We start from the raw sequence: 13,351 nt of genomic DNA on the forward strand, positions 1-13,351 counted from the left end.
TCCTTTTTCCAACTCTAAAAGAGGGAAATATTTTTAGAAACATGAACTCAAGTAATTTTCCAGAATATTCTAAAAAAGTTATCTGGGAATTTGAGGCAAAGAGGTTAGCTAAGGGATTAGGTTCAATTTGAAAGAGGCAGGAGGGGGCAGCTAGATGGCACAGTGGATAGAGCACTGGCCCTGGAGTCAGGAGTACCTGAGTTCAAATCTGACCTCAGACACTTAATAATTACCTAGCTGTGTGGCCTTGAACAAGCCACTTAATCCCAATTGCCTTGCAAAACCCTAAAAAATAAAAAAAAAGAAGCAGGAGAGGCTCTTAGGTATAAGGAGGGCAAAGTTATGGAAAGACACCTTCAGGGGTCCTGTGGAAGGGTAAATTGAACTCCAGATTCTGAAACAATCCCTTGACATAGGCTTCCCAGCAGTGGTGGGAAAAGAGTTGCTGCTGCAATTCAGCTAAGAGGTAATATCCCACCCAGATGTGATTTCCAGGTCCACATCCCTCAGAATATCTCCCCACCTGCTGGCCAATGTCTGACATTCCTTTAACAGGAGATAAAGTCTTTCATTCCACAATTATAGATAAAAGGCTTAAAATGCAAATGTAGGGTCAGATAACACATTAAACTCATTCATACTCAAGTACAATCAGTCTGATTGTATAATCAGATAAGTGTAAGCTGCTGCTATCTAATCCTTTTGGTTTGGCAGTGGGGGAAAGGTAAAGAGAAGTGAGAAGGTTTGGGTACCTGCAGTGAGCAAAGGAGTTTTTTCCACTGACCAAGAAAAGGCACAACCAGAGTCTTATTTTTGATCACTTTTCTGTGTCTTGAGCGGTTTAGAATGAACTCTAAAAAGGGAAGTCAGAGATTACCTAAAAGATTACTTTTATTTTTAACGAAAAAATAATCTGAGTCCTGGAGAGCTTAAGTAATAGGTAGGAGAGATGGAGTTAAAATTCTGACCCACCAGATTATGCCCTCTCACCATGGACTTAACTTTGTCAATGGCTGACCTTATTTAAATAGAAGTCCTGTGCTGTAAAATAGAAAATAGATAGATAAACAGACAGACTTATAGAGCGACATATATGTTTCTTTAATAATTGATAAAGATTTTTCTTTTATTTTAACTATAGAGAATGAATTTTTGACCTTTTTGATGTCATAAATTCCTTTGAAAATCTGGTGGAAACCAAGGAACCCTTCACAGAATTATGTTTTTAAATGTATTGAATACATAAGATTTCAAAGAAAATCAAGTATATTGATAGTTATAGTTTTTAAAGTTCATAGACCCCAAGTTATAAATACTCTATTAGAAAAATTTAACAAAGTACAAGATGAGAATTTTTGTGCAAAGAATAATATTTTCACTTTCCTAGTCATTTTCATGCATAGAAAACAGTATTAGTTCTAGAGATGCAATGCAGTCTGGATGTTATAAAGTTACCCTGAATTTTAGACTTTGCAAAAAATCTTTGCTTATGGCATGTAGCTATTCTTTGATTAACTATGAGGTTTTATCTGTGTCATCAGATGCTCAAAAGATTTGTTAATTTGAAATCTGACTTTCTAAGATGGCAGACTTTGCTAAAGGAGAACCTATACCACACTAAGATTGAAAATCCTAAATATATCTTGTTTAATATCTCTGTCCCTGTTCATGGTATGGAACATAAAAGAAATTTTGTTCTTTACACAAAATATAGTAGTGACTGTGAGCACTAATCATCCATTGTTCAATAATTAAACCCTACACTATTTTTTAAAACTCTTTTCTGGTAATGTATTGTAGTAGAGGTGCCTAAACTTTTAATTGAAGGCAGGATAATTAGCTTTCAAGAAATTCAAGGACCTATCCTTACTTGTAAAAGTATGTATGGGGGTTGGGAAAGAAAAAAAAAGGGGGAGGATATAGAAGATAGAGGAGAATGGAAGGAAAGTACTTTTCTTCAACCTGATCATAATTATTACCTTGAGACCTTAGAAAGGGGATTAGTGATGAGAAGAATAAAGGAGAGCAATAGAGAGGTTTACTAGAATAAACCAAGGTAACCAGGAAACCTGGATTTTTTCAGATCCCAGTTCTGCTCCTGAATTCTTATATGACTTTAGATTGATCCATTTAGCTTCTCAGAACCTCAGTTTACTCAATTGTAAAGTATTAAGTTTGAGTAAAGATAACTTTTACTACTCCAAAATATTATACTTCTAAAAATAGTAACTTTGAGGGTCCCTAAAATAGTAAAAGGAGTAAAATCTTACTTGCATACATTGCTACAGTTTATAGAAGATAGACTATTGGACTTGAAAACAGGAGGCCTTAGGTTCAACAAGTAAATCTCTGATGAGGAAAAAAAATCTTTGCAAAAAATCTTTATTCGCAAAAAAACTGAGGTGCCATTAACAAGAACAAGATTTAGTACCTTAATAACAGGGGTTCAACTTAATACCCTCTGTAGTCTCTATCAGTTTTAAATCTAGAATCCTATGATCTCCTTCTCAAGACTTGGGCAACAAACAATTGCAATAATCACATCATTCCCATAACATTTATAAAAAGGAATACTTCTTACCCTATATTTCAACATGGGTAGACTGTGGGTATTTTTGCTTTTGTGGAAGGGTAAACTTCAAAATAAGCAATTACTATATTTTCTGACTTGTACTCTGTAGGTTTATGTCATCAATATAAAAATGAGGATTGTAAATTTCTATAAGAAATGTTTAATTTTCAACCTCAGTTATTATTATTATTTGTAGCAGCTTACTGGCATTGCCAATAATAACATAGATAATAGAATACACAATCATCTTGTAATTGATCTACTGATAGGTCTGAGCAGTTAAAATCATCCAGGAATGACAATCTTGCAATATCTAGTTAACAAAATGGAAAGTTACAGAAGCACCTACTGATATAAAAAGATTTCTTTTTCAACTCTTCATTATTTACACATTGAGGAATATTTTTGGCTGCAAAAATAATCTTCCTTGAAAACATTCTAACATCAAAATACAGTTTTGCAAACATGATGTTTATTCTTTTGTGATAATGATTGGATACAATATTATTGAATAGTGCAGGATCCAAGTATGATGCATGTATAAACCTTCCAGAGTTTGGAGGAGGAAAAGGGGGAAAAAACCAACTATTTTAGAGCAAACTAGTAGGTACCATTCTAATTGAGAGCTTGTACTGTCTTTTTCAGACTTAGCAGAGAAACAATTAATAAAGGAACCCATTAAGGCCTGATTATTGCTGCTAAAAAGGGAGGTTGAATTTCAGTCCTTTGAAGTAACTGAGAATGATTCAGGCCTCATTACAGAGATATAATCTACATTCATACATTTATGTTAGTGATTCAAATCTATTGGGAGAGATTGAATTCCGTTAAATAGTGCATCTTTCCTGTGGAACTTTTCTCAGGCTTTCTCAGGCTAACCTAAGAGGTGACCCAACAATACAAAGTAGTGGGGTATTTAGGGATTCGACTGTGCTATAAAAGAAAGACTATACAGAAAAGAGAAAAAAGAATGAGATATAATCTAAAAAGCTATGTCAGCTTTTCATTTGGGCTGTTTTGTAAATGCCCTTCCTGTCATCACACAGTAGAGAATAGGCTCTAAGGGCATTTCACAGAATGTTAGAGCTGGAAGGACCTTGGAGATCATGTCATACACTCTCTCATTGCCTACAATTCTTTTACAGATGAGGAAACTGAGGCCCAAAGAGATGACTTGATCAAGATCACACAGCCAATCAATGGCAAAGCATATGTTTGAACTTTAAAAAAATCTTTTGGTTTTTGTTTTCTTGTTTATATTTACCCTAAGTTATCATTTTAATTAATAACAGTATCTGGAATAGGCTGATTTTACTATTTTACTTTCTGAAGATCTGATTTGAATACAAACACTAACATCTAACCAACTGGATACCTCAAGTTGTACTTTGGGAACACAGAACAACTATACATATATGTTGGAGGTGAAGGAGTTCCCTGTGGAAAGAGAGGATGAGAGATGAGATTATGACCTTAAGGGGGGGGATTAAGTTTTCAAGCAAATGACCACAAAACTTCAACAATATGCTTGGTTCCCAGTGCAAAGAAACTCTCAAACCATAATTTCCCCTGTTTTGCAACTTTTGACAGCAAGGATAATTATTTTATGGTTTCATCAAACAGAACATTTTTAAAACACGTAGTTTTGATTAGCTGTTGATTCAAACATTTGGATTCAACTGTGCTCCTGGGCTGAAACTCAAGTCCCTTAGAAACTCTACACTCTGTTTCAGGCATTTGTCAATCTAGGTATAAAACAGTGAACTTGGAGACTGAAATTAGCATTCTGGGTCATTTTAAAGTCATCACGCTTTAATTAAAAAGCAATATTTGGTTGACGCATGTTTTTTATTTCCTTCACTTTCCAATTATTAAACTACAAAAATCAAGTCTAATTAAATTAAACCCAACAATTTTCTTTGGTGTTTACCACACTATTGAAATCTTATGAATAAGTATTTGAAGTACCATAAACAATGCAATTAAAAATACCAATTCTAGCATTAAACTATTTCAACTCCAGCCCTCTTAAATGCCACCCTGGAACATGAGCATATAAACTAAACTTAAACCTATTTTTCAAGTCAGTAAACAATATAATTGAAAATCATTTCAAATTTCCTTTTCTGAAATTAATATCTTTTAAAAAAGCAACTAAGGACCAGAATTAACATTTATTTTGGTATTTTATGGTGTTGGTAAAGAAAATGCTATTCCAAAAGCACAGTAGGGAAGTACAAATTCGTTTGCTTTTATAATTGAATAAACTATACAGAATTTTTCCTCTCTAAACGGCATCTGTCTCCAAACAACGGTCTTCTGACACAGGGTTAACTTTGATTTAACGAATTGCTTATCTTTAGTTAGATAGACTTTTTGAATAGTAGATGTCCAGTAGATATCCACATACTACCGGGCAATCCTGGATTGCTTATTACGAATAACAGAGACCACAGCAGAATTTCATTCGGGGGACGGATCAGTTGCTGGCAAAACTTTTTCTCAGCTCAGGACTACATTCTTCTTTACCTGACGTGTATGAATAGCAGTGAGTACATACCTTGAAAGGACTGGAGGAAGAATAGGACTGGAAGAAAGGGGAAGGGGGCGGGGAAGGAAGGGGCAACTCCTTTTAATGACAGAGTTTGTTTTAGTTTGTTTATTGTAAAACAGAGTTCCTTAAACATTAAATTTGAAGATGGAAAAAAACCGCGCCTTTATGGCAAAGTGCAAAGGAAATTGCATAGAAAACAGACAGCAAGGCATTCAGACAGATTTTATGGTAAAATCTTTGCAATCCCAGTAAAGTGCCATTTGCTTTGAAGTGCACGCGAGATTCAGTAAATGAGTCATGTTAGCAATTAGAAATTGGTCATTTGGGTCCCTGATTTCATTTGAGGCAAGAGAGGGGCTAGTTTAAGGGGGCCGATAAATCTCTCTGGGCTTAAAAGGTAGAACGAGGCTAAAGTGTGAACTTTTTATTTCAGCAACGGAAGCGAGAAATCAGTGATTCATTAAAGCAAAGACCTCCTTGGAAGCTGGCAAAAGAGGAGGAAAGGAAACTAATTATGTTCTCTGGGTCCTCCCCCCCTTTTCCGTGCTCGCCCTGATCAGCATAAAATCTGCTTTTGAGGGTTTGTCGGAAACATAGTTTTTCCCCTCTCTCTCACCGTTTTCTCAAAGCGAGAACGAAAAAAAGTCAGCAAAGCAACAAACTCCAGGTGGCTCTCAAGCACTTCATTGCCAAAAAGAAAAGAAAAGGAAAAAGAAAAGAAAAGAAAAGAAATCTTACGCTAGCAAACAAGTCAGAAAGGGGCTCCCTAGAGGGGATTGGTCCGGGCTGGAAGACAGCAAAATCAGGAAAGCAAGAGTATACAACGCACGCTGGTGGCCAGCGTGCAGAATGTTTTAGGAGCAATTAGGAAGAGTGGAAGGAGGCTGTGGCTGGTGCCTCTTCAGAGGCGAGGAAGGCAACGAGGTACGCAGCTCGTGCCTCTACCTCTAGTTCCGCTGCAAACGCACTGGTCTCTCTTGGGTGCTCTGAGTCTCCCGAACTCCTCGAGGCTCTCTTCCCCACCCCACCCCCACCCCTTCTTTCCCTTCCCTCTGTCTCTCTCTCCTCCCTCTCTCTCTCTCTCTCCCCCTGGCGTTCTCCCCTCCTCGCGTTCTGTACTGCAGAGGGTTTCAGATGTCCCACCGCTGCTTGACCCCCCTTCCCCCTATCTCCGCATCCTGGCAAATAAGGTTTGACCACCAGAGGCATATCCCACCTCTGGCTTGTAATCACTGACATTTGGGCTACAGCCTTCAACCTGTTTACAAGCGGTCTGGGGAGAGGAAAATAAAACAATCCAAAACACCAATCACCACCACTCAAAACAAGAAGTTATTTTCTGGAGGCTTCAAATCAACAACTACCTTCACCACTAAAGAGAGAGAGAGAAAAGAGAGAGAGAGAGAGAGAGAGAGAGAGAGAGAGAGAGAGAGAGAGAGAGAGAGAGAGCAACAACCGACATCAAGCTCCAGCCATAAGAATCCACAACTCAGGAGCTCCGGGCTTCTTTGAAACATTTCTGTCTACAGCTGGCTAACTGATTGTGGGGCTCAGGATAGAAGGAACAGAAGGTGCTAATCTCCAGAGGGGCTCAGGCATCCCCCTCCCCAGCTCCCACCCTCATTCTCTTTGGGTTTTTGTTCACTGTGCTGTCATCTGTTTTTTTTTCTTTCCAGACTCTCCCCCCACCCCCCCATCCCCATTTAACATGGTGAAGAAAGGAGTGAAGAAGAGAACAAAGTAGCTACTGGAAAATCTTGGGTGAAGGAAGGAAGATTGCGGGCCACCAGCAGCACCAACTACTACTGCCACCCAAGTGACACCGCTTCCTGGGAAACTACATAGGCAGACCACAGAGGATTTGAGAGAGAGAGAGAGAGAGAGAGAGAGAGAGAGAAGCAGCCAGCCATTCAGAGGTGATTTGTGCCCCTGAGTTATGGATGTTGGTGCGTTCACTTCAGTCCAGATCAGAGCTCTGAGGAAGATAGCCAGCAGCAGCCAACAGCAGCTTTCTACTCGCCTTTTACCGGGTTTTACCCTTCCAGTATGTTTCTTCTGATGAGACATTTTCTAACGCCGAGAGTTTCAGTACAATGTGGAAATGGATACTGACACATGGTGCCTCAGCCTTTCCCCACCTGCCCTGCTGCTGCTGCTGCTTCTTGCTGCTCTTCTTGATATCTTCTGTGTCTGTCACCTGCCACGACATGGGCCAGGACATACTGTCACCGGAGGCCATCAACTCTTCTTCTTCCTCTTCCTCCTCCTCTTCCTCCTCCTCTTCCTCCTTCTCCTCTCCTTCCAGTGCGGGGAGACATGTGCGGAGCTACAATCACCTCCAAGGAGATGTTCGCTGGAGGAAGCTGTTCTCTTTCACCAAGTACTTTCTCAAGATTGAGAAGAATGGAAAGGTCAGCGGGACCAAGAATGAGAACTGCCCATACAGTGAGTAACGAATGCCGTCTTGTCCTCCCCACCTTCCCCACTTTGAAATGATTCACCCCTTCTACTTCCATGGGGGGGGGGGGGAATCTATTCCAGATGTGCCCAGCTAAATATCGATGTCCCCGACCCCCTGTAAAATGATTAAGTAAAATAGTAATACGCTGGAGACCCCCCGCATATATTACATCAGTCTGAGGATACCCGCTCTCTTCTTTTTCTTCACTTTCCACTCTCCCCACCCCAATCTCCTCAGCTGGCTTGCTCGGGAAACCTCCACCACCAGCAGAAGGGAGGAGGCTCTTGTTGTGCCTACACTTATCTGTGTGTGCTCTCTCTGCATGCATCCAGCTTCCACCACCACCCTGGTTGCAGACAGATCTCTTCTCTCTGCCCTGTAAAGATTCTAGTCTAGAAAACAAATTTTGTTTCTGTTCATTGGCAGCCTTGCTAAGAATTTTGGGACAAGCTACCTCAATCTGAAAATAATTACCCAATGTCAATTATAGTGGTTTTATGGGAAATTTTATTACACACAGAGAGAAGTTTGATTCCACTCTTGTCGTTTCTTCCAACCCCTAGCTCTACACCGCCAGTCCACCCCACCCCCCATAAGAGAAAGAAAAAAACCCTAATTTTTCTGGTTTTAATTTCTGTGTGTCCTTCGTGCTGGTTTGAATGATAGCAGCCCATGAAGTTAACTTTTAAGGCACCACTGCCCCTATTTGTTTTCTGCCTGCCTCCTCGCATGGTAACATGATGCTCTTGTCTTCATTGTCAATAGCATATGCGTGGCTTTGTGGTGTCCTGTCCTACTCTTGCCTTCAGAAACCTCTCATATTGCACAGCTATACTACAGCAGCATTGTAAACATCTGGGACTGTCTTCTCAGAGACCTCACACACGTTTCATTGTCATTCTTTATTTTCAAAGTAAAAGGCATAAAAGTCGGTTTCCATGAATATAGTTTACCCCAAGGAGTGAACTTTTCTCCTCAGAGCAAATTATGGAATGGGTTTTTGGTGGTGTTTTTATTTTTCTTATTGGATAGGGGAAGAATTAATGTGTGCTTTTATCAGTCATTCTAGAACTACCATTATTACTGAATTTGTTTTCTTTATATGATAACATACAAATGATGATACTTGGAAATTGCTCATTGTTATTTAAATGATTCCCAGGTACATGTTATGGCACATTTAAAGCAGTCAATAAATTATGAGATCCAAATCTTTTTGCTAGTCACACTTGGTGGGGGGGGGGCAATGAATTGCAGATTTGTTCTTTTGTTCTTGTCTTTTGGTGACTCCAAGTGTTATGCTGTTCCTAGTTAACCACCTCTGGTAGACAGTGGTAGTGATGGCTGAGGGTGGGATAAGAGTGACAGCTTGCCACACTAAGTAGAAACTCATATTAGAAATGTGGACGGACAGTGTTTTTCTAAGTTTTTCTCATACACATATTTTTGTATGTATGTGTATATGTATACATACATATATATCCACATATGTGACAAGATGAAGAAATCTGTTTCCTAATAAACTACCCCAGCGGCACATTTTTCCCTTTAACTTCTTTCTCCCTTTTCCAAATCTGGCAATTTGTTTTCATGATATGCAAATTATTTATAATTTTGAAATTTTAAATTTATGATCATAATATCAAAAGTGCAAATGTTTAACTTTCTTGTTTTTTTCGCCCTTCTGATTCATAGAAAGTGCTTTTAGAAGATGTCATGTAAAGCTGCTTGCACTGACTAGAAAGTCATTTGTAACCATAATTCTTGAGATGATGTTTATAGTCTTGTCTGTTTTCCACCAAAATTTTGACTTAACACTACTGTGTTCTTGAAAGATAAAATAGTTGTGGTTTTGTTTACTTAAGAGTGGGGGAAAGCTGTTTAAACATTTATTGACAATTGAGCATGGACTCCTCCTCCTGTCTTATATAGTATTTTTCTGGATTTTCAACTCACAAAGAAAATTAAAGGGTGAGTGTTGAGTATCTTGAGTGAACTCATTATATTAAGACACACTTTATTATCACTAACTCCTGTCATGCCAACTTTGAGCATACCAACTCTTTATGAAGAGATATAAGGGGATCCTAGCAGAGGTGCTTGAAGCTTAAGATTCAGAAGCTATCCTGAAATTAGTCTTTTCTCAGAGAGTAATGTGTGAATTAACCATTTATTGGAATGACATATTCAGTACTAAACAACTCTATTTTGTGGTGAATCATTTCCATGTAAGGAGAAGAATAAAATTTCATTGGCTTTTACAAAAAAGGAGTGGTATTAGTAAATTAAGTCATTGAAACTACTGAGAATGTAGCCATGTGTTCTACCTGTGATTGATAAAACCTAACAAGTACAGGACGAATGTTATCAACAACCATTTTTTGATAATACTTTCTATTTTATTCTTAGTGGTACAAATGAAAGAAGGAAAAAAAGTTGAAAGGAGATAATTTTATTAAATTATGCCAAAGTACATACAGTTTAGTCTTTTCAAGATCATCTCTATCAAAACATTGTAAGTGAAAAGCAGAGGTTGTACAAGTCTTCATTTCACATGTGCCTGGTTAATCAGAATGTTGCCACAATTTCCAGCTGGTCTGATTCAGCTGAAGTGCATGGTGTCATTAAGATATTGTCTAAATGTTGTGTAATTACATGTGAAGAACTAACTTGTGCCATGCCCACAGGCCAGTCAGCCAGCCTACCAAATGGTAGCCTGTTAAATATTAGGCTATCTAACCTCTGAAGTAGTGTGTCAGTTCCTTGTCCAAAACCACATTTCAGTAACATTTTCCTCAACAAGTTATTAATTACTCTCTATACACAAAGCTGATCTTTTAAGATTTGTTTATTTGAAGCTCAATTTTTGTTGTTACTTTTGACCCTAGTGATATGACTGCTAAAATACAGTCACAGCTTATCTAAGAGGTTACTTGCCTATGACATCCTGAGTAATTAAATAACTCTTTGAATGGCTCTTTGCCAGCAAAATACTAGCAAACAAAAGGCCACCCCCAAGTATGAAAAAGCGTATTTAAGTTTCTTTCTTCACAAATGATTTCCAGGATCTGAATTTTGCTAAAAATGTTACATGACTTAAATAAAGACTTTCTCTAAGTGTTACCATTCTAGTGATAGGAGATTTTTAGTGTTTTTACCTGGTGGCTCTTCATACTTTATAGAATAACAAGAATAGAGATGAATTATGTCTCTTCTGTCAGAAGTCTGGGAAAGCTTGAATAATTTAGAGTAGCTGTGCTGTGTCTGTCACTAGATATGTGCAGGCTAGTTTAGGGTTTGGTTTATCATTCTTTACATCTAGCTTTGCCCTTGAAACACAACCACTCAGCACTAGCTCTTACCTCAGAGAAAGCCTGGATACAGCTGCTCACCCCTCTTGCCCCAGTGCTGGCCGGAGAGGCTTATTTCCAGGAGGGAGTAAAACAGCTGAGGGTTTCTCCAGAGACAATCACTTAGAGAAGGGGGCAAGTGGCCCGGGGGGGGGGGGGAGTGCAAATGGAGCTCTCAAATTAGTCTTGAAAAACCTACTGACCTCTTGGAATTTTCTATCAAGGTATCTCAACAACTGAAAGCCATTGATTGTCCAGAGTCAGCTTAAAGGTATTGTTTGTTTCCCTCCCTTTTCTTAAAGGAACTGATTCAATTCAAGAACAAAATTCCTTTTTCCTATGAATACAAATGAGAAGAGAAGCAATCTGGCAGCATGGACAAAGAGAGTGACCCAGACATTCTCGCTGTGTTTCTATGGGCTAGTCACCTAACTTCACCGTGCCCCTTGGCAGGCTATTTGCTAAAAAGGTTACAACACAAATGATCCCACAGTCCTGGTCCTATCAGACTACCCATCTCTCAATTTTTCTCCCTCAGACTCTCTCCCCCTCAAAAATCCTGTCCCTCAATCTCTTTTTCGATCTCTCTCTTTCTCTCTCAATGTCTGTCTCTCAGAATGTCACTGTAGTAGAAACAGTATTTTATTGTTCCATGCTTGTTTTCTCCTTACCCCTCAAGGAGTAGCTGCCTAAAATTGGGCAGTGGTAACTAGTCTTTTGGCAATATTTTTCACTCCTGTGATAGAATAAGTTGAGCAATATAATTGGTCCTGGATGCACAAACAATATTTAGACAGATCAATCTCACTTATGTTAACTGAGGTCATTAGGCATACATGGATACTTAAGGAAAAGCCACTAATTTCATTGTCTATAATAATTGTTTACAGCTGACAGCCAAATGTTTAATTGTTCCCAGGTGTAATAAAATAATTTGATTCTGAATGCCATTGGGAAATCAAGCTATTATAAAAATGTCTGCTGTCCCTCATTGTGTGTTGTTCTTTTTAGTATGCAGAGAGCTGTGCTGAGATTAAGAGGCTGGATTTTAATTTTTCAAAATGATTTTGCCTCAAGAACATTTATTTTCTTTGCTAAAAAGCAGAGCTAATTTTCCAGGATGGAAGCTTTTTGTACTCCTATGGTTTTTTCAAAAGAGAGGAATGACAATCATTCCCAAAGAAAATGGAAAATTATCAATGCTTCCTAATAAGGAATTTCGGATTTTCTGGGCAAAAAGAAAACCTTGCACATCTTTATGACTACAATTGGTGTCTCATTTAAGTCCTAGTGGTTTCTGGAGTTCAGTTACATAATTTATAACCAGCAGTGTTCAATCATGAGCATGGAAGATTTATGAATGTGGAAGGCACTGTATTATTTAATGTTTACATGACACTGTCCTGTTACCTTTACTGCATTCCCACCATACAGACCCTCCACATTGATAGCATTATCATAAATCTATTAAAAATGTAGAATTGGAAAGAGACTTCTCTTCATAAACCTGATTTATCACCACCTGCTAAAAGAAGCCTAAGAAAACATTTGGTAGGGATCACAGTGCTGATACATAAAGAGACTAAAAGAGCTTGAGAGAATTCTGAAACTCTGATTTTTGAGGTTATCTGTTATTTCAAGACTAAAAAATCTCTCAGATGTTTCCTAGGGAAAGTGCCTGTGGCTTGAAAGCAGGTGTTTTTAAAGAGATGGGTCACAAAACAATGAAATTGACAAGCTTTATCATAAATCAAGTATATTTTACTTTGAAAGCTGAACTGCCACCGAGTTTAGATTGTCACATTTCCTACTGCTAAGCTTCCTATGAATTATATTTAGGATATTTTACTTAGAAGTAGAGTTAGAAATGCCTGGTTGTGAGTTTAAAAAGTTGTTGGAAAAGGTATGCTAGTTTATTCCTCAACCCTATGAATTTCTGTTGAATACAATTCAATTTCCATGAGCCTTAAATGTCGTGCTCATATGAAAATCACGCCAATGATATTTTCTGATTTTCCTTTTTACTAGAAGCACAAATCTCTATTAGGCTAAGTGATTGGAACTCATGTAAAATCAACTGAACTTTTTTGAAGTGGAGGAAGTATGTGGAGAAAGTATGTGGAGAGTGGTTAAAGTCCTACCTCCTATACTAATTAGCTATGTGACACAATCTCCCTGGACCTCGGTTTCTTCACTTGTAAAATGAAGTGGTTAAACTTGACCTCTAAGTTTCCTTTCAGTTCTAATTCATAATCTTAAAATGACCTTCTCAATTTGAATTCTACTTTTTCAATATTATCAGCTATAATTAATATAATAGGGTGAAGGAGGGAGGAGTGGAGAACTGGTATCCTTCATTCCAGATGAGGAAAAGGTAATACCTTTACTTAGAGCAGTGAATTTTTCAGGGAATA

The 13,351-nt window shown here is 38.2% G+C and overlaps 1 protein-coding gene across 1 annotated transcript in view; it reads left to right on the top strand.

Moving 5' to 3' along the window:
- The first annotated feature begins 6,190 nt into the window (after positions 1-6,190).
- The window catches only part of FGF10 (fibroblast growth factor 10), a 110,389-nt gene continuing 103,228 nt past the window's right edge, over positions 6,191-13,351 (top strand). Inside the window, exon 1 of the mRNA XM_074208065.1 lies at positions 6,191-7,571. Coding sequence (XP_074064166.1) covers positions 7,220-7,571 — 352 coding nt within the window. The 5' untranslated portion in view covers positions 6,191-7,219. The remainder of the gene's footprint in view (positions 7,572-13,351) is intronic.

Source organism: Macrotis lagotis, chromosome X (assembly GCF_037893015.1).
Source record: "Macrotis lagotis isolate mMagLag1 chromosome X, bilby.v1.9.chrom.fasta, whole genome shotgun sequence".
Lineage (NCBI taxonomy): Eukaryota > Metazoa > Chordata > Mammalia > Peramelemorphia > Peramelidae > Macrotis > Macrotis lagotis.